Source organism: Danaus plexippus, chromosome 17 (assembly GCF_018135715.1).
Source record: "Danaus plexippus chromosome 17, MEX_DaPlex, whole genome shotgun sequence".
Lineage (NCBI taxonomy): Eukaryota > Metazoa > Arthropoda > Insecta > Lepidoptera > Nymphalidae > Danaus > Danaus plexippus.
The window spans coordinates 5,565,249-5,588,505 of record NC_083548.1 but is presented as its reverse complement, the minus strand read 5'-3'; the positions used below and the strand labels follow the sequence as shown (position 1 = coordinate 5,588,505).

Sequence of the window (23,257 nt, the reverse complement as noted above, 5' to 3'; positions counted from 1 at the left end):
ACATAACTATGGATTATTTTAGGCTTTTTAATGTATAGACTTATTGACAAAGCAGTGAAATCAGTGTGTCCCCTGCTTATTAGCATTTTATCGAATAAAGATTAGCTGTAACGAAGATTGCAGCAAGGACACTTGTTACAAATAACGAGACTATGACTCCAGTTACAGCTTGTGAAAAATTTCCCTCCCTTTCTTTATGATACCATCGTGGTTACCTGCCGAAGTAAGTGTGGATCTTTTTTGTTTATTAGGAGGGAGCTCCCCCGAGCGGGTGACCGCGCGCTCTGAAGTCGAAGTCCTTCACAACGTCGTAAGACGCGAGCGGTGTAGTACGTATGTCTCGTCGTGTTTAGCGCGCGCGAAAACATGATCGATGCAAAACAATGAAATCTTTATTGTGATATCATTTAAATCAAGATGAGGTGCTTCGTTGTGTTATTTTTATCTGTGACCCTCGCGTTCGAGACCGCAGCGGAGGCGTATGTCAGGACATGTGAACCCATTAAAGTAGCTATGTGTAAGAACATTGGATATAACCAGACTGGAATGCCGAATTTGGCTCGGCATACCCTACAAGCTGATGCCGATGTGACTCTTCAGACATTCAGCCCGCTAGTTCAGTACGGGTGTTCATCACAGTTGCATTTGTTTTTATGTGCGGTTTATGTTCCAATGTGTACGGATAAAGTCGCTTTACCAATCGGGCCGTGCCGGGGTCTATGCGAGAGTGTTTACACAAGGTGTTATCCAGTATTACGGGGTTTCGGTTTCCAATGGCCGGCTGAATTAGATTGTTCACTCTTCCCGGCTGAAAATAATCATGAGCACATGTGCATGGAGGGTCCAGGGGAGCGAGCTCCGCCCATTGGAAATATTCCGTTGGATGCAACAAATGCTGGTAGAGGCGCCTGTCGAAGACTTTTGAAGCCGAATAATTGGGTATATGTTCGAGGTTCCGCTCGTTGTGCACAATTCTGCGATGCAGAAGTTTTGTGGGATGCAGGAGAAAGGAAAGCCGCTGAAGTGTGGCTTGCGACATGGGCGGCACTTAGCTTCGCTTGCACACTGGCAGCGGTTGGAGCTCAATTGGCTTGTGGAGATCGTGGTGGTGCTGGAGAAAGAGCCCTTGTGTTGGTAGCGCTGTGCCGTTGTGCTGCTGCTGCTGGTTGGGGGGTTCGTGCTGCAGCTGGGAGAACTGCCGCTGGTTGTGCCAAGGATTCTACATCGCCTACTCGAATGCTGCTTGCCCACGACGGACTGGCAAATCCTAATTGCGCTGTCGTGTTTCTGTTGCTGTATTATTTTGGCTTAGCAGCATCTGTTTGGTAAGTCAAATTAATATTTTTAATATTTCTTAGAAACATAGTTGGTATCTCGCACAATATTTATATAGGAGATGGAAATACAGAACAAAACGACAAATTATTATCACATTTATATTTAATAGGACAATTGCCTTAGAATAAAACAAAAGAATTAGAAAAACTTTTGAAAACTGAACAATTGAAGGAGGGTTGTATCGTTACAAAAGCCTTTTAACACCTCCCTTTACCTGAGTTTTGTAACCTGCCTATTGAAATCCTGGCTCAGGTTTAACTTTTGTCGCCAATGAATATATGTTTTGTCACCTCAAGCAACTTAAGCGCTTTATTTATTTTAGCACAAAAGAAATCCTTAACAATGCCAGTTTACAAATGTCTTCCTTGCAATTGTAGTTACATTTTCGGATCTTCAAATACATTTTTGTATTTTTGTCAACGTTTTCATATACCAATGTAGGTACTCATGGATGTATTGATCGGATCTAAAACGATTTTTCTCTATCAGTAACTAACATGACGTTTTAATGATCCTTCCCTACTAACTCCAGACAATATCTTTTTTACATCTAAAATACTTGTGTATTGTCAATAACCGTACTACGATTGAATAATTTGAGTAAAAGTATAACTTAAACATCTTACACAAGAAACGACGGATATTTGTATGTACTTCGAAAATTGTTTTCAGCCAGTTACATTATTTAAATATGAATAGTAAAGCTTAGTTTCCATAAAACGCCACTGAAGCCTGCCTTTTGTTTTCTTAGCGATAAGTCACGGTCCGTAAAGATTATAACTAAGCAAATGACCCAACATGTAATACTGACGGCCATTAGATACGTTAAACATAAATTAACATACAACTCCGGTTTTTTTACTTTGATCTTTCTCTGAGTTGTTTTGTTATGTGAAATTATTATAACAGTCTCAGAGCGTTAGCAGTCCAGTTTTCAACATTTGTAACATTACATTTTAAGATATAAACTAGACAAATTTAAAATACAACTTACATAACCGGTACTTTAACGAAAATTTTAATTTCATTGTGGTTAAGTAGTTATGTTATTTGTTCAATAAAATTATGACACCAGAAAAATGTTATAAATAATATATATGTAGAAAATAAAACAACGATATGTTTTCACTTAACTCGGTTCGTTAAATAAATCGTAATATAATCTCGTAAATTATTTTGACAAAGAAATGATCACGTAAAAACGAAAATACGTCAAGACCTTTTTATGTAAAAACTTACTTCGCTTTATTACAACATAAATACGTAAAGTATCGTTCAGTTTAATTATAAATAAAATATATGTACTATGTTTCAACATAATTATATGTTATTGGTGAAACACAATGAATATATTTAACCAAAATCCAATTTTCTATTTCAAAACCGAAACCAGTTTGTGTTTAAATTATGTTTTAAATGGGCTCGTTAATTTTAAAGAGCCTGACAGTTTTTACTACTGAATAATAAATTATAGGCTGTAAAAGTTAGTTATCGCGAAGAAAACCTTTCCGTTATTGAATATATTTTCCTATATACCCTTATAGCCGAGCTCGGAATAACAAACAGCAGCTTCCAAACCAATCTTATCTTATTTTGACACTAAATATAGTGGTTCTAGAGCGGTTTGGCGGCATCTGCTTTTTTAAATCCCTCGGCCGGCGATTGCGCACAAAAAGTTGTACTGCAATACAACATAAATTTGTTCGATTACGAGGAACCTATCGATGCTAACATAACGACGGTTAAAACGTCCGATCTAACAATTCATATTCTGTTTGAATAAATAAAACAAAAAGTCACCCATTTAAGTTCATACGCTATTAATATAAGTATTACCGTTTCTTCCCCTGCAATGCCTTTCCTCACTAATGTTCGCATACCGTATTTTTCTTCAGTTCGTATTAAATGAGACATTTTCTGAAATCGTGATGACACATTAGCGAAAGTTATACCGGCTTTAATTCTTCGCTGCTTAATTCCTTGTTAATGATAATTAAGATAATTCACGCTTTCAGTTTCATTTGGCAAAAAAATTTATTGTGTCGTTTAAATTTTTACCGCATTGTTTTACAACGGGATCGACTTAATGCTTTTTTTAATAAGAAATCGTCAATTCAGGCACCGTCCTAAAATATTCTGAATGACGTTAATAATATTTTCCATAATAACTATTTAGTTGGGACTCGTTATGATAATTTCCTATAAATTTATGTCCAGCCGGCTTTCACCGCAGTTCTAATAGAACGTCACCGCGTCGCCTCAGACAGTTATTAATACACGAATGTGATAAATTATACCTCATGACGCATTTAATATATCTTATTAAAAGTTATCTGATATAATTAGTTTTATTTAGCGAACCTTGTATACACTCGATGAATATTGAAACATATTTCCCCATGAACGTTTATCTTTTTTTAATAATATGTACGACGTTTTGCAATTTAAGTATCTACATTAATTGTATCAATGTAGACATTGAGTACAAAAAGTTATATATGCTATATAAACTACATTCTGTTCGTTGCATAGATTATAATAAAATAAAATAATGACAGATTATAACAAGTTCGTAATCATGACCGTGAGGTCGCGGTATGTTCTGTGGTCGGTGTAATGAGAAACATCAAATTGGTTTCTTATCCAAGCGTCCGTGCCACAGCTATGATATCTTGAAACACGTTTATCATTCCTCAATTCACAAGTAAAACCCTTTGTACATTATTTAAAATGGCTGCTTTACGCATATATTTTTTTTAATATATACAAATTATCGACAATAACGTATAAGCGGTCATATATTGATGTTAAACAAATAAATAAATTGTAATTTTTAAATATTTTGATTAAATACTTTACACTGAATAGTGTCTTAATATATGTAACCATGGCCTGGACCCTGCTCCGACATTTACAATATTATTTATCAAAAAAGCACGTTTTAATTTCATTTAAATACAACAATCGAGTCAGTGTGAACAGACCTCAAAGGAAATGGATTCAAAACGTTTAAGCTTAGAGAATTTGAATCTCTCATCTCGTAATAACGCCATTTGTAAATAACAGTAATTCAGTTTTCATTTAGAAAACCATAGACGGTTCCAGCAATAAAACACGCTTGGTACCATCTGTTTATAATCGTAAATATGATCGGAATTGTTTGTAGGAATGCATTCTCACATTAGCAATACATTTAACGATGATTTAATGTTTTAAAAGCTGGTGATGAACGATGGTGAGAGTGCAGTACGAAATCTTGTGTACCGTTATAAGGTTTCCGTTTTGTTGTAAAGTATTTTTGCTAATGAAAACAGACCAATTATTCATAACTAAAACGTGTTTAGACGCAAGTTGTATATACAGTTGTGTGGTCTATATCTAGGTCGTAACAATGTTTCTTTATAATCTAAGTGTATAATTTTGTATACTAAGTTTCATGAATGAAAAAAATTGTATAAGTAGATGTATATACACTGATTACTTTGAAGATGGGAACTAGGGACATGTACTAACAAAAACAATACTTTTTGTTTATCAGGAGTTCGAAAACACTTCATTATAGCCAACTTTAAAGAGAATATAATCAAGTTTTTATCTCCACGGATAGGTTATGGTGTCCATAATTTCTTGTTTATTTTATATTTTGCGGCTGCCGATGCTATCTTCACACGAACGCCCAGCCTGTAGCCGCGCTCGTTAGCAGGGCTGTGTCTTCAAAAACATATCGATATATCTTAAAACAATACGACACTACTAAAAAGGGTCACCTTCCATTCATAATACATTATAAGATTTCTGATAATGATTAGAGGTGAGACAAACAATCGTAATATGAAATAAAGTATTGTAAAAATAAGTGATTACGTTGAGATAATAATGTAAAAATATAGTCAATAATTTATAACGTATAATACAATTTATAGTGAAAAGTAATTTTCGGAAATATTTACTATATTATTCTATATTCCCGACATATCACATATCACATGTAGACGAGATGAATGACTCATAGTGTTGTACATATATATAGTTACGAAAATCTTTATTCTCATTATATTTTATAGTATTGAATTTCTTATTAAGAATCGATCATGTAACAACACTACATCCGAAGGTTCGATCCAACGCGCCCGCACTGTAATTGGGATGCTAATCAGATGCTGAGCTGTCGCTGTCCTTATCACACCCAGGATATGATATGATTCCATCCCTTTCCACCGAGCCCTGCATGCACTCTCAATCATCTGCAATAAGCACTGACGTTCCCTTAGGCCGGCTGTAATCACTGTAGTTTGCACTGGCAGAATAATTTACTTTCATAACAGCCAGGCCATACTAATGACGGGACCGCGAATTCTTGTTTAGGCTTGTAATTCATTCAGCTATATTGTATTGTTCGTTGGTATTCCCTATAATGAATTGTACTGTAACATTGATTTACAATACGCTATTATAGTAATACTATAATTTTAAACATAACTTATACTGTATTTAATTTCAATCATTCCTATGCGATATATTTATGACAACATGCGTATAGCTCCTTAATAGATTTCATACAATTTCGTTTGTATTCATGAATGGGGAAGAAATTTAACCAAAACATAATAAATCTAGCTTTTTTTACGGTTTGTGATATACTATTCAGGTCCCGGTCGTGTCCGCTCTCGGAATAACAAAGGAGCCGAGAAAGGATTCTGCATATCTGTTAAGGAGATCGGTACAGCGAGATGCTATCTAGCCGCGCTCATTATTGGAACACGCTGTATATTGTATACTAAGAATTCGGATATTACGTTTAATAAGAAACATGTTAAGATAATATATATACACGAACATGTTGTTTGTTCATACAGTTTGTGAGTATTTCAGTAATGAATTCTGTCTGATCCGAGTTTGTACTAACAATTTTATATTACAATAACAATATTACAAAAGGACAAAATATTTGAAATTCAACGCAAATCTCCTGATATAAAATGAACTTAATAAAACCTGTACGCTGACGACAATTTCGTATTATTACACTGCCGTAAGTGTCATGTTTTTTTATCCGATAACCTACGTTAATACTATAATGTACTGAGATTTATGAATGATGTAGCATGTAGAGTTACAATGCCAAACTTAGGGCATACCGAGCTCATAAAAATAAGCGATCGTTAAAAAACCTGCCAATTGTAAAGGCACTTGGTTGGCGAAACCTTTATTTTTAACAGATGATTATTTTTCCGTGAACATGGTTTTTGAGGTACAGTGAAGACTACCTTCAATGTTTTTTTTTAAATGGATCCCAGGAGAAAAATCTCCGAAAATCAAATAACTGACACTCAAATATTAATTCAAATTCCTTTCTATAAAAAAAGTACTCGTTTTAATTATATATACATACAGCTTATAAAAATGATAAAAAAATATAATTAATTCTACTAATTTTAATGTAAATTTCGATAGTATTGTATAAGTTTATTCTATACAAAAAAAGTTTTTTTTTTAATAGTTCCACTTACATATATAAATGTGAAGGTTTGTGGACATTTATAGATATTATAATTTAGATTTATTGAATTCCAAATATTAGTTTTGTTTTCGTACGGACAGCTAAATGATTACTGTATCAGCAAAGGCATTCATAACTATATGTATTTTAGGTTATGCTATATGTTTTTGTTTAGCTTTCATACAAATATGTTATTAAGAATCGTAATCTCGATACTGTCATATCAACTTTATCAAAGCACGATTACATCAGTTTTCGATCGTTGAAATTGCAAGAATTGATTGATCTATGCTAAGTGTCGTAGAACTGGTTTACTTTACATCACAAAATTAATGTTCCGTTGTTCCGAAGGTCGAATTATTTCTGTCAGTGGGTGGGCAACATTTTTCAGAGAGCACCTCGTTTGTTGGTTTTCGATGATGGATAGTATGTAATTAAGGACTTTCATGATGCGTTCTCGTCGGGTATATTGTAATTGATTTTAATATCTATGTAGAACTTGCAGCAATCAACTCCTTATTATTCAGAACTATATAATGATATATCTTTGACTTGTAATATGATACATTTTGGTTTGGTTCGGTTGTTAGCTGATTTGTAACCATACAGTCGAAGTTTATAGGCAAGGAACAGAAATGCGTGTTTACATTTAGAATCAACTGACACCACCCTTTTGTCTTTGTATGAACGAATCCAGAGGTCTTATCGCAAACACCGTGATCGCTTGCTCTGTGTAAACGTGCAAAGGATGGCCATCGGTTAGTTACAGATAAAATAACGATCAATATTTAAAAAAAAAGCTTAAATGAGTTTGAATATTAATTTTTAAGTACATATAATTGTTATGAGACTAAAATTTATATACCTTAAATATGACAGATATAATTTAATTTAAAGAAAAACATGTATTACAATAATATTTTATTTCAGTGTAATAAATATAAATTGGAAAGTGATTTTCGGTTACTGTTTATAATTTTTGTCCTGCTATTTATTAACGTGGTCACCCTGTATGCGTATGCGCATGCAGTCATTTAGCGTCTGCTCCCACAAACAAGACAGCCGAGGATTGCTTTGTTTAAAGCTTTCACGGCTCATTTTCTCACCGAATATTAAAAACATATCAAAAACGTTACAAACATACGTCTTTGTTAAAAAAAAAAACAAAATCTAATTATATAAATTATATTATAAAATCTATGAAGACCTCTTATCGTATTTACTAGCGTTCAAACTGAACTCTAATTTGGAACTTTTTTAAGATTTTAAATACATCCTAAATAGGTTAACAAAGCTATACTAAATCTTATTTTATTTATTGTCTATTCGATTCTAAAACAACGGACCCCTTGTCAAGATTTCAGTTCCAAATTAAAGATTTACATTCCCAGAACTTGGCTTCGCCTTTGTTGGTCTTAGAACATAAAATGTATCAAGTTAAATATGGAGGCATTGTAGATGCAGGTAGGCTTTTTTGTTCCAGTTTACGGCGGTGAAACGAAAGAAGTTATTTATGGTTCCTACGGAGGGTTTTTGTTAAATTTAGGGTGCTTCGCATAAATATCCAGTACTCAAAACATAGTATTTTAATGTAACGTATTATAAATTTAATTTTCTATAAACACACGCTTTTAAACAGATGTGTTGTAATTTGATATGCGCGTTAAGTCATGACGTGGCGTCTTGGGAAATGGGAATGTAACTATATACTTTAAACATAAATACTCGACCATAGATAGGTATTTTTACGTAGCCAAAGTCTCTAATAATTATTTGTCTATTTTTAAAACGACTTCCGATAAATAACATAGCGCAAAGTCGGCGTCCTAAACAAACAATGATTTCCATTAATGCCGGTCGGACGGACAGACGGCCGTACATATATTTATTGATTTATTGATCGTAAGGAGAAATCCCGACGGTTGTAATTTAAAGTACTAAAGCAGCCGAAATTCGGAGATGCCATGGCGAGATTTTGTTTAGACGATATTAAAAGAAACAGCTCTCTTCATATTTCTCACTTATAATATTAACAAATTCAAATAAAACAAAACTAATATCATTGTAACACTAAAACTAAACACGCCTTAGAAATTATGGAACATACAAAATACAAGAGAATGTATAAATAACTTTAATTATATATTTATGTCACTAATTAAATTCAAGAGCCTTCGTTTCCGGATTAAACGTGTTGTTAGTTGAAGAATTATTTTCGTGTAGAAAAAATAAATTAGTTAACTATTCCATAGTTTTTTTGTCCGTCGCATCTTCACCCGGTTCCCGCTAAGCAGATGCACATGTCTGCGCCGCGGGATCCCACTATCCTAAGTTATTATTATTATCACCATCCCTCTCACACTTAACTAGATCTCGTTATGTTAAGAAGGGACAAAAAATATACATAGTAAGATAAATTTATTTTTCCTGTACAGATATAACCAAAACGAGTCTTAGGAATAACGATCGCAGATAACCAAGGAGTTTCGATTTAAACAAATTGTTTTCAGTTTTGACAGCTGGAATTGATGCACAGCGGCTCGTACTGATGTTAAAATATGTGTGTTTATGATACGAGAAACCGGTAAACTTATAACACCAAAAATATACCAACGGAACCCAATAAGGGCCAATTTAAACAATTCAGAAACCAGTTTATTATACCACTAATATATACGAGGCGATTGTATGTTAAACAATTGCATTATATCGTTATAACGAGGTGAATCGTAAAGATCGTGTGCGCCTGCGCATTTAACGCCGTGTTAGCTTTATAAGATCGTAATGTCATGATACTAATGATTATTTTACACATACAAATATATATATAATAATTTCGATTAATAAATTTCGTCTAATCAAATTGATTTCGATCGATAATAATTATCCGAACAGTCTGAAGCTATTATTGAATATGTTTGTAATATATATTTTATAGATTCTTAAGGACCCTTATATTTGAGCCCGTTTCAAATTATAACGTGCCAACCTTATAACAACACATCCTGTACGTTTAATCTAGACTATGACGAATGAAACCTCATGCTGTTATAAATGCGTATGCTTATGACAGTTCCACAAAATATTTCTATAAATTATAATGGTGTTTAAAATATGAAACAATAGTTTTTGCTCCCTACTTCGTCTGTGTGTACATTTATAAAGTGTGTTAAAACTATTAATATAACATAAACTTTAAACTACAGAGTTGCAGTCTATTAAATGACTTCGTACCCAATCAACTGGTATACCGCATCCCGCGGGCCCAAAACGGAGTTAATGAGTAAATTATAGCCTATGTCTCATTCTGATATACGAGCATCGTTACTGTAAAGTTACATCAAAGTCTGCTCAGTCGATTTCGCGTTAAAGAGCAACAAACATCCATACATGCTCACAAACTTATCGATAGAATAAACCTTATATTTAGCGATGATATCAATTCGTTGAAACTGAGAAAAGCAACGTTTCCTTATAAGTGAAGTTTGTTTAACCAAAAAGTAACTTTGAATTAAATATAAATCTATAGTTAAAAATATATATCACTATTAATATAAATTAGTAAAACACAAGAATGGAACATAATTTCTGAATTTTTTGTTCAGAAGTATATAAAAACATGAGTTCTTATAAAGAACTTAACGATATATTTTTTTATATTCTTAGATTAGTTACACAAACTCCACCTATATCTGTTACAGCTTTTTTACATACATTTTTTTTTTGGTACAATAATTTATATTAGCAACGAACTGTTACGCAAGTGATTTAATAGCGTAATCTGACGACTGTTTTATTGGACACAAAATTATGAGTTTAATATACTTTATACAGCACCAGTTTGAGAACGATATAATTTAATATGAGAATTAATTGTAGTTTCCGGAAATACACACGGTACAATTATAATTTGTACCTGTATTAAGAGAGTTGATTTCGAACGCAGCGTCAATTACTGAGCTTAGATTTGATTGTTTTAGTATAGATTTGAAGTAAACTAATTGTTTTAAGTTTAGATTTGATGTTAACAATTTTTTTTAACTTTAGATTTGATATAAGCTAATCTTTTATAAATCAAGTAAGCTAATTGTTTTAGCTACAGTAATATGTTCTTAGATTAAGTTTGAATGTAATATCGAGGATCGTTTTTGATAATTTTATCAAAAATATATGTTGAAAAGACACTACGGTATTTTTTCAGAAGCCTACTAGAAGTCCTGATTCAGCTTGAAGTAGCATTTTATACCCTTTCTATGATAAAAGATATGTATAAAATCGTAACTTATTATTTGTTTGCCTGTATTTATCCTAAAGTAATTCAGTCATAAAAATCTTGATGGGTTCATTGACCGTACTTCGTGCATATCATATAAAACTAAATTCATCTACTAATTATTTATTTATTTAAGCAAATAATACATTATACTTATATTATATATTTTTCTTTCGTTCTTAAACAAGAGAAGCAAAAATTTAGCTACTAAATACTTCTCTCTTTACTACTCATATATATATACATTTATCAAATCTGAATAGGTATATTTTATTATTAATATATTCCTTTAATAGTGGAAAATGACAAAAGTAAATCTATATATCATACAGATAAAAACGACTATAAATAAATCGTGAAGATAATTTCTTAGATATATAATTAGCATTGCTTATGAATTATAATAACTGAAGTCGGCTGCTTTGAACTGTGCTTTGCATACGAAGCGTTCCGACCGATGTAATAACGACCTGTCCTCTGATCTATTGATCACCGAATATCCCCGCCCTATTAATGATGGAAGAAGAAAATATATTCATTGTTAACTATGTTTGTTTTCGTTCAACCGAATGTCGTAATATATTAAAGCTTTTTGCTCCTACCATTAGTTTTGTGTAATGAAACTGTACATATACAGTTAAGTTTTCATTCCTATCTCGCATGTGATAGACGATAGTATCAACGTAGGTGTATGTGTGAAAAACTTAAGACTTCATGTTTATAGTTTCTAGAATTAAACTCATGGTAGGTACGTTACTATTCCGGGTAACACACTAATAATTGAGCAGTTTTCATTATAATACTAGATATACTGTTTTTTTGTTAATCCTTAAAGAATATTAATGATTACAGAGCAACTTTTTTTTATCGTCAGCCTCTTTTTTACAGTCAAGTGAAGTTATGACGTCAACGTCATAAGGTGACGTAGACTGCGCTCTGCGTCACCTTATTGACTGACTTGTCAGTATCATTCCTCAACATAATGACATACGCATATAGAGGTCTTAAAATAAAAAGTTACAAATGAAGCCGATTGTCAATAATTGATTTAAATCACCGATCATAATAAATCGGGATACAATGATATTGCATCGTTATGTCGCAACACGATCTCAAGATGTTGTTCTGAGATCTTGAAAATCAAACCGAGCAACCTATATATATATATATGTATATATAAACAAAATAAACCCAGCGGGAACTTGATACAGATGATAGTTTTTATTAACTTAATAAATAATTCATGGAGGTTCTATGTATTCCACATTGGCTTTACTCCCTGCGGCGCGTTGATGTCTTTTGCCCAAAGAACTGTATTTACTGGATATTTTTTTTTAAATCATTATTTATACAAGAGTTTTGGTATTTCTATACAGATCAAAACCTTTCATTACATATTAAAAATTCTATGACTAAATAATAACAATATTTTCATGTTGTATAAATTTTTGTACTCATTTTGAATTTAATAATTTTAGATATAACTCCAAAAAATTATAAATATATAATAACACCGTAAACGAAAACAAGCCAACACCAAAATGCTTATATCAAATTTGAATACATTCCGGTTACATTTTAAAGAAGCCTCCTTTTGGTTCAATCGAAATTGAATCTAATTACATCTACAAATAGTTCATTTTGGTTTAAATATAAAAGGGAGTCTTTCTTGTTAGCAATCACGTGTCAGCTGTCAAATAACTACTAATATTAGTTTATTAAAAATTTTACTTTATGTGAACGGTTTAGGTATTATATTCGTCTGTATTCATATGGCTGTTATTTCCTCTTGAAGGAAGCAAGTTCGCCTTGTTAGGCTTATTGTTGACCGCAGTCTGTTCTATCCCTTTCTATCCTAATATCTTTTATGTTTCCGTCTCTCTTCAATCGTTAAAGCAAGGTCGGCTCGTTAAAAGCTTTTAACGAGAGTGGAAAGAAAAGCACGAGCCCTACAGCGTTTCCCAAACTTTCTGACATGATGCATTGAATGTAATATTCAATACAAAGTCCTAAAATTTATTTTGAATTTTTTCATTAATCTAATCTAACAAGTTTTATATGGGATGTAAGAAAAAGAACAATAAAATTAGAGTTCTGAAAAAAGTTTGAGAAACACATTTGAGGCTCTACAGGTATTGTGCACTTGTCTCTTTCACACCTGCCTGATAAACATATACCCGTTTCATTCACACCGTGCTTGTATAGACACCATTCCGTCACGCTGGTCGGGATAATTAATATCTGCCCAGGAGTTAATCACTTAAATATAATTAAAATTTCATTTTCAAATTAAAAATATTACAAATCCATACTTCGGTTGCGTTTAAAATATATAACATTTGAGATAAATTCTATGTTTAAAACACGACGAGATTTATTATTATTTACTAATAAAATGTGTCGAACTAACATATAAGGTTATAAGAAGTCATGTGTCATTGAAGATCTAACGTTTATCCTGAAAGCTGGCCATCATGGGAATTGTAGTTCCCCATAATGGAGGCGATGCTCCCAAACAGAAATAAGAGACGGGAGAAAAAAAAAGTATGGTATTCCAGTGGAAAACGACCATTGACTTGTTATAGATTCTAGACGCCATATTTGTGTTGACTTTACGGACGCGTTCAGATGACTTACTATGAGATTTATACATTAAAAAAAAAAACATAACAATAAATATGTACAATAACTAGTATAGAAACTATCAAAAATAACTTTAGTATTTGAGAAAAAATATTATCATTTAATTACTGATTTAATTGTAAAAAAAAAATTAAATAAAAAGGACCATAAAAAATATATACATAATTACATAATTCAAAAGCAAACAAAATCAAAACCCCATGATAATTGTTAACTCAAATCTCACGTAGATGAAGAATAAATCATGATAGACCGCTTTCTAAAAGTACAAAAAATATTTTTAATAATAAACAGTTAAAATGCGCGCGTCAATCCGTCAAGCGATAATCACCTATTACAAAGTGATGTAGGAAATAACAAGACGCGCCCACGATCTTACATCGGGGATTGATAACGTTTACAAATTATATTTCATTTAAATTAAACTCCTGACTATAATGATTCACTTCATGTACAATCCAATATATTTATATAAAATTATTACGTTTAAATTAATTTTACAATTAATCATATGCCTATTTAGAATCGAAATGTATTTTAAATTTTTATTATATTAACCATACATTATCTGTTATAATATATAATATTTAATCTGTGGCAATGAACGCTTAAATGTCAAAATAAAGCTTTCAAAATTCATTTCATAGTACAGGGTACTTCACTGGCTATAAATATGCCAAGTCACTAAAATCGAGTTCTATGGGCACCGACATGAAAAAAAAACTAGCCTCGTTATGGTAATTGCTTTCGAGTTTTGGTTAATTTTTTTATGGGTGACAGTGTTATTTTATCGAAAAAAACTTTTGAGTCATTTCCAGCCATACTTGTTTATGGTGAGTTTTATCGATTATAATTTTTAATGGATCCGAACAATGGAAAGAAAACATAATATACATATTCATGACCAATTTAGTGATTGCTGGCGGGAGCTGATCAAAATTCATAGTAGGCGTTGTCGCCAATCAGCGGTTAAAGTGTACATAAAAAGAAATGTAAATAATATGTTTTGTATGCTGAGTCGATCACATTAACTATTTAAATTATATCTTCAAATTGTTATTCAGATTATCCTGGCAATATTGTAAACGAAAACTACCAAAGAGGTTTTATTAAAAAAAAATCGTACTCTCTTAATCTGTTTGATATTTTAGTAATATATTTATCATCTGTATCTATTGTAGGGGGGTTAAAATAGAATGGTTAACGCGGTTAAAGTGGATTATAGTATATAATAAAGCTTGGCTGTATTTATAACATAATTACATATCAAATTACCAAAAAACAAAATATAAGATAAAAATATAAATACTATTTCTAATGAATCGTTATATATAGATGATATAGGATCATATCAATTCTCAGAAAGCTACTCGGACAGGTTTAAAATAGTCTGGATACACATCCGATAACAGTTTCTTATATAAATAAAAATAGAATTTAAAAAAATCATAAGAATAATGTTAAAGTCCTTTAAATGGATTTTCGATACTGCAATTTCACAAACGAACCCAATCAAGCGGACGCTATAAAAGTAAACCTGCACCTCCATCTGGCTAACGAGGAGTTAGAACAGGTTCCAACGAAGATTCATACGTTACAGTTCCCGGTACTGTGAACGATCAATATTTATTAGTTCAACAGAAGGTATCTGACAATAAAAGGTTACTCCGACGGTAAAAAGCAAGCAATTAGAAATAGGAATTAGATATTGTTATTCGATTCAATGAATCTCGTATAAAATAGGTTTGTATTAATTACTTTGTAAAAACTCGTATAAACCTTACAACGAAGTCAATTCACTGGTATACACGTGTATACATGTAATGAAATGAATTACAGATAATAAAATTATTATACAAGTAATTACAGATACATCCAAAGCAAAAAGATCGAGATGATAAATAAAATATATATAATTTATAATGTTTGATAGTAATCATGAACTTTTTCCTTGAAATAATTAAAGTTATCTCACAATCAAGCATTAATTAATTCTGGATAACAGACCTTATTAATTTTCGACCTTTTTAGTACATTCGTCTTCAGTATTATCTTTCTTGTTCATCAATCATTCTGAATACAGTTTGTATTTTATAACCGACGTTATGAGATCCTTCAAGGAGCATAAAAACCTTAAAAAGTGCATCAAACTGGAAGTATGAATCAGGTCTTATATTAATGGTCAATACGAATGTCGGGTTATGTTAAACTTGACCGAATCCTTTAAAGACCCCTGCTGCGAAACCGATTACGACTTAAAAATATTTAGAAGCTATTAAATATTTAACCCTTTTTACATAAACTATTAGCTGACTTGTAAAAGAGAAATTTTATATGTAAGACAATTTTCATAAAAAAATAATATGTTGTTGTAACAAAGAATACGAGTTCCATATTAATATTACACAAGCTTCCCTTTCCAAATGGCGTGTAACAGAAATAGTGCATCCTGTATGCGCAGACGCCGGAGACGTTTACGAATTGAACGGATAATCGATTTTACGAGCTCCCGAAATAAACTTCTCCCTTCGTACATCATCAGAGCATGCGTTTATTTCAAGCGTATAATAAAATATGTAAGTCATAACAACGCCCAGAAACTAGGCGTAACGTATTGCCGTTCCAATGGACGGTATGATTAATATAATAAACATCAATTTATATTATGCATCGCATAAAAATCGATAAAACATATGATGTTTGTTTTAGTTTATCGATATCAATTAAATGAGTATTTAGCTCTGAGCTCCTTTGATCTTTTTTTATGGTTCTAAGAATTTATATACTCAATAGTTTATATATTGAACGCTTAAATTATTGATCATTATGCATCTTGATAGGGTTATCTTTATTTAACATTAATAAAATGAATCAACTATGTTATTTATAGGTGAATAGCATTGCACCGAGCAATAAAAAGCCTGTTCACCTAAATACTTTAGTGGGTGTAGGATTTTATTGTTACGATCGTCTTAACGATCCTGCTTTATATGCCGCCTCAGCATCTAGTTACTCTGTCGGACTGATTATACATTCAGTTTTTTATAGATAAAAATGTATCTACTTAAATTTGAAACGATTGTTGGTAAATGATAAAATTCTATATTAAAATTTTAAAAAAGAATTATCACTACTTTTTACAGTAAATTCAGAGAAAAAAAAGCCAAAGTCTAAAACTCGAAGCTGATTTTAATGAAGCCGAGGCCGACCAAACCACCGTATGTCATGTTGACGTTTACGATGGTCGACAGATTTGAAATAAGAATATGAGTAAACCGGCGTGTGTGGCCTCGTAATGTTACTAGTGTGAAAAAACATAAAATATGTTTTTAAAATCGGGTCAGTTACACAACCGTACAGGAATAATTTTTTTCTTTGAGAATGTTATAGGAAAAAAATTTCGAATTATTTTAAATTTATAATCCATAAATTATTCCTGGTATTATAAAATTTGAATGGAAATTGTGAGTTAGGACTGTTATTAGTCGAAATTCGGTAGCAGATATATTTTAAAACCGAGACCCCTTTCGTTCCGTTCTAAGATAAAAAAGGATGTAAGCTGAATATAAATGCATATAAATCAAATGACCATTTTATTCACGTCTCGTAACTTTTTTTTAATTCCGCTCTCGGTATTTGTTGCTATTTTGTATACAGATTTAACATTTTCATATTTTACTTAGTTCTCTATGACAGTTCTCCATTAGAACCTTCGTAGAGAAAATGTTATGAAAAGATGTCGATACAAATTCAAAACTAGTTTTTTTATTTATATAAATGTAAATAAATATCATTAAAAATCCAATGACTGCTAAGGTCGAGTAAAGATTTAATTTATATTTCCGATTGAATAGCGTGAAAGGATCGCTCTTCGTGAGATAACGTTATCAGCTTATAACCACTCTGGGCGCGACACGCTGCCTCATAAACAACGACAATAAAATAAAAAAAAATGCCAGAACATTCACACCTGAACCGTAATAACATTTGCATTTTACTTAACATGATATGTTGATCTCGAAATCTGTTATAAGCGCCAAGCGACAACTCTTATATTTAAAATATTTTTACCATTAAAAGTAATATTTTAGAACCTAACTAATAAATCTAAATAAACTAATACAAGCATACATTTTCTCTACATCCGTAATGAGTGTTTATTGAATAGTACTAAGCACAAACCCGATATTACAAGATATAAGAAAAAACTAATTTAAACGCTTCATATATCAGACAACAGCTGATATGGCATACTTAATTATGTGAATGCAAATGGTACAAATATTAGTAATAAGCCGTCGGCATGTCGGTTGGAGGCCGGATCAAACATTACTGTTTGGACTATCGCCACTTTTGGTTCTGTTCAAATACGGGCCGTTGTTTGTTCAAGTGCCAGCAACACGCCACCGCTCACATCTTCGTCCAACATAACATTACCTCGCACCCTACATAAAAGCTCATCAACCTCACGAACACCAGGGATCGTCATAAAATGGTGGCGGCTAAAACAAGGCGACACCTTTCTTGTACCTTAGGGACGACGCCTGTCACAAACTTTAACGAGCTTAAGTTAAGGTTCTTAGACGCTATAATTTACACGAAACTAAATCCACCAGAACTGGTTTAAATATCTCATTAGGATTAAAACAGGACACCACGTGGTATTATAAATAAAGGGACGTGGCTGTATGTATATATATATATATATATATATATATATATATTTAAGCCTGAGCTTAGTAGTTCACACTTTAAAATAAATTTTCAAGCAGCAATTAAGAATATTTTGAAGATTTATTACCAGTCGTTAGAATATGTAGCACGCATAACCAGTATAAATTTTGATGATTCTTTCTCAGACCAGTTTCCTATCGCCAGCGATAATATTTTAAGTAAAGATTTCTATACCCAAAACAGTGGTTGTTTAAAAAGATATAAATTTCTCATAAGGAAGCCAATCGTTTACACATTCATTAAGGAATTCATTTTTCGGCAAAGTAGCAGTTACTTTGAAATTAAATGCATACCTCTATACCTTTATTCAAAATTATCAACAAACATACAACATAATTTCAAAATAGTTTTCAGTATCTTCACTAATATAAATAAAATGTTTAAAAACATGTTCACTTATTTTATGTTTATATAAATATGCAATGCTTACATACTGTTTGTGTCAATTTTATACTCTGTGGAAGGACATTTTTTTTTAACATTAACGCATTACTCGACCTTAATCATTAAGCCTATTAACCGGTAAAGAATTCAACAATAGTCGAGTCTAAATATCCTGATACGGTATAATAATGTCATGACACCTGCCATCTTTATTTTTTACCCTGAATATAACGTTAATTAATCTTTATTCTTAGCAACCTTAACAAGTTACACAAAAAATGTAGTTATATATATTATTAAGTAGAAAGATCAAAGATGCGCAAAAGCGTCTTTAGCATATAAATAACCTAAATAAAATTCACATTTGCGATGCCCGAATTCTTTAGCTTGAAACGGAATACGTTTATAACTCTGTTAATACATTATAATATGATTAATAATTAAAATATTCAAGTAAACCTACTGAAAGACAAATTTAAAATTCACAATATTTACAAACATATATATAGATCGCATTTGGTTTACGAACTACAAATGCGCTTATGAAAGCAAACTTTTTTCTATGTAATATAGTTCCAAATTTACTAATTACAGCTTGGCTTTTTGATTATTACATAGTTTTAGAAATGACACAACATAGTAGACAAATGCGTTATATTTAAAATACGCTAACTCAAAAGTGACATGTATTCTCAACTCCAATAAGCATAGACATGCACATTTTTTTTTTGATAATTATAATCTGTCAACGATAATACCACAGATAAACACATAATGATTTTCAATTTAATTTGTATATTACAGGTGGGTCGTAGCGGCGGGGGCTTGGCGCGCGAGTGTATTACGTCCACCAACGACCCCAGCCTCCAGGAATGACCGTCATTCTTCCCTACTCCAGCTAGCAGCGTGGGGTGTGCCTGCGGCACTAGCGGCAGCAGTACTTGTTACAAGGGATGTCGACGCTGATGAATTAACAGGTTTGTGTTAAAAAAATAATACATCAACTGCCTCTATAATACCATCTTTATTCCTATTATTAATGACTCGCTGCCTTTTTTAACTCTTTTAAATTCATCGAATCCCTTTAAAAAATGAACAAAGGTATATTTAGTAAATAGTTTCAGGTGAAAATAGTATATGTAGGAGGAACAGCTAACCATATACAGAAGTTGAATGTTCTTTAACAACGCTATTAACTCCCATTCCTTTTATGAGCACTTGGAGCGCCTACTATTTACTATTTCTTGTGTACTTACCTTTAATTCTTTCGCCTCTATAGTCTAGGCTGAGTTTAACGGCACATGCCGACTTGTATATTCTGTAGACAAAAACTTAATAGCAAATGGCCGATGGAAGAATTGTAAAGTAAACATTTCAACAACAAAACTACGTTTGTTCTTCACAGTTATATTAGATTATAGATTTTTAAAGCTACGAACCCACGCCGCGTTAGATTAATAAAAAATTAAAAAAAAACAAATTTATGAATGGCCGTTAGTCTCGTTCAATCAATACAATTCTAATACATATCCGTATAGAGAATAGTTGTTTTAACGTTCCTTTGATATGTACGGCGGTGAATTCAAAGTGATTAAATCTGGTACGAGTGCACGGGAGCACGCATTCATGCGTTCAGCATTCAGTGTTTTGTAAAACCACCGCTTCATTGTGTTCACTGCATCATACATGTGTTCTCAAACAGGGTATGACTTGGCTACAACGTCGTGGAATTATACCAACTATATAAATACTTAGAAACACGAATATTCGAGTGCCTTACAATTCTACAGATATATTATAATTTGTTGGTAATCTAGGTACGTGTTTACATATATAAGATATATAATGTATTTATACAGCGTCTATTATAATTTTAGAAATATTTCTATAGTTTTGTCTACCGGATTATGTCATATATAATATAATTACGTATTTTGTTAAAAGATCACAAACTATAACCAACATTAACGAACTCGGACCAGTCAGCTGAATGTACTTGTATTTTACATTTCCAGAATAGGTTCAGTGTCTTAGATACAATGTAAGAATTATCTTTTGAGTTATTTTAATAAAACAAGGCGGCATGTTAAACAAATATTATCAAACTAATTCCTTATCACATAAGCTCCAGCTCTAAGGATATTAACAGCTCGGCTTCAAACACACTCACGTCCTATTGAAAAACACCGCTCTGATAATGTTCTAAAAAAACTCGGAAACTAATACCGAGACGCGAAAATATATGAAAGTAATTTAAAACCGACCCCAGATAAAGATACTGAAGCGGTGCGCTCTTTTGAGACAAATTTGAGATAGTGTACGGATGTACTAATTTGTAACTCAGTTAAGATTTATTGTATCGAATATATGTAGGTATTTCATTATCATTTAGGTCGATGATTTTAAACTATCGATAAGACTATCATTTCAGTCTGATTGATGAGTTCGTTAAAATCCTCGAAATCCGCTTCGAGTGAAGTGCCACACCGTATAATTCTCAGGCATATTGCAGTTTCAATCATACTGAGCTCATTGTTTTATTTTTATCATTTCCATTAAAAGCAACCGAAAGAAATGCGCGACCATTATTCGAGCCGTTAAATACGACACCTTTCCTCCTCGCCCGGTCGTATTTCAATTTTAAATCAGCCCTTTTAACCATTGCCTTATTAATGCAGGCTTTTTTCTCGCCGTCTGTTTGTGTAGGTGTGCCTTTGTGTGCTGTTTAATAAAAATCGGAATGTTATTTATCAAACTGAAAGGAATCCCTTTCCGCTAAAACGGTCTTACATATTAATATATATTTTTTACGTTACAGGTACTTGCTTTGTCGGGAACCAGTCTAGTAAATCGTTACTGGCGTTGGTGATCATCCCAGAAGCGATATGCTTGTTGCTAGGCAGCGTTTTTCTTGCTTCTGGGCTGCGATCGGTTCTTCGTCGTCCGGTTCCTATCCCCGCTCCGACAGCATTGCTAAATTCGCCCGCACCAGCTCATCAAGATCAGAGTTTGTTGAGACTAGGGGCGTTCGCCGCACTTTACGCTGTACCGTCAGCGTGCATCTTAGCGACGTGGATATATGAATATATTTTAAGAGAGGATTGGCTGTCCGCGCCAGTTCCTTCAAGCGAACCGTCGACGCAGCCGCAACCAGCTCTCTGGGTGTTCCTGTTCCGAATATTCGCAACCCAAGTGCTTGGAGTGATGGTCGCTATATGGATAGCGACGCCACGCTTAAAGGCTTTATGGCGAAGGATATCTGGTCCGAGGAAGCCAGCGCTGTCCAAATGCGCCACGGGCCCCACTCCGGCCCCTCTAACACTGCAGTGCTACGCCACACATTCTCATTCTTTGACCCGGCATCCGCAAAAATACGCCACATACAGACCACCGCAACAACAGTCTTACAGAAAGCCGCGGCACTACCACTACTCGGCCGGGGAGACTATTCTATGACTGATACCCTATTTAACACTGAGCTAAGACTGCCGAGGCTCGCCTCTCCTGCATCGTTGGTGTGTAATAAAGACATTGTGTAATACGAGTGCCATTATGTAAATTAATCGAATCTATTTATAGGATGAGAAAAATTGTATTTTTTTATAGATGTATAATTTAATTGACCGTGAGATATATGTATTGTACAAAACAATAATTATAGTAGTTCATGAATATAAAACCATACACAATCCTGCATTGTGTACGGAGGTCCTGTTGCTATGGTCATGTCCTTAAACACTAAGCTTTTGTTCATTTACAACACTCTTCTTGATGTTATTTATATTGAGAACATTTTGACATTGACGGCTTTTTTTTTTCACAAGTAATTTAATCATTTTTATTGAACATAAACAAGTTTATTAATAATTTCGTTTTTTCTATTGTCTATTAACTAACTCAAGCTAACTATACCCTAAAGTTTACATAGTAGCAGATTGTCTATGGTGTCTCCATATGATAGATTTTAAGTGATCCTAGCCCAATGAGCCTATTGAAATATATTTTCTATAAACATGTACAGTAAACAATGTAATTAATAAAGGACAACAGTGTTGCTATAAAAAAAATATATTTATATTTTATATATTTTCATACATATTTACCTATTATATTTAATAAAGAAATATGTAAATAACTTCGAGTTATACATAAATACACTAATGTAAATATTATTTAATTAATTACATAACGATAAGCATTAAGGCTTTTTATGTTTAAGTAAATGTAAATAAATTTTAATAAAAAAAAAATATCCATTTTTATTGATACCTTCAAGTTATGACTATAATAGAAAACTTATAATAGAATATAATTTAAAAGAAAATCAAAAATGTTTTTCATATCTGGAAAGAATTTCCCAATCGTTTAGATCATTTGCTATACTG

General features: G+C 32.4%; 1 protein-coding gene across 1 annotated transcript; it reads left to right on the top strand.

The window, feature by feature from the left end:
• Positions 1 to 284: 284 nt before the first annotated feature.
• LOC116771373 (frizzled-4) lies at positions 285 to 22,739 on the top strand. The gene is made up of 3 exons (XM_032663218.2): positions 285 to 1,325; positions 19,677 to 19,849; positions 21,691 to 22,739. The coding sequence occupies exons 1-3, from the start codon at positions 418 to 420 to the stop codon at positions 22,326 to 22,328; spliced, it is 1,719 nt and encodes a 572-aa protein (XP_032519109.1). The 5' UTR covers positions 285 to 417; the 3' UTR covers positions 22,329 to 22,739.
• The last annotated feature ends 518 nt before the right edge of the window (positions 22,740 to 23,257 follow it).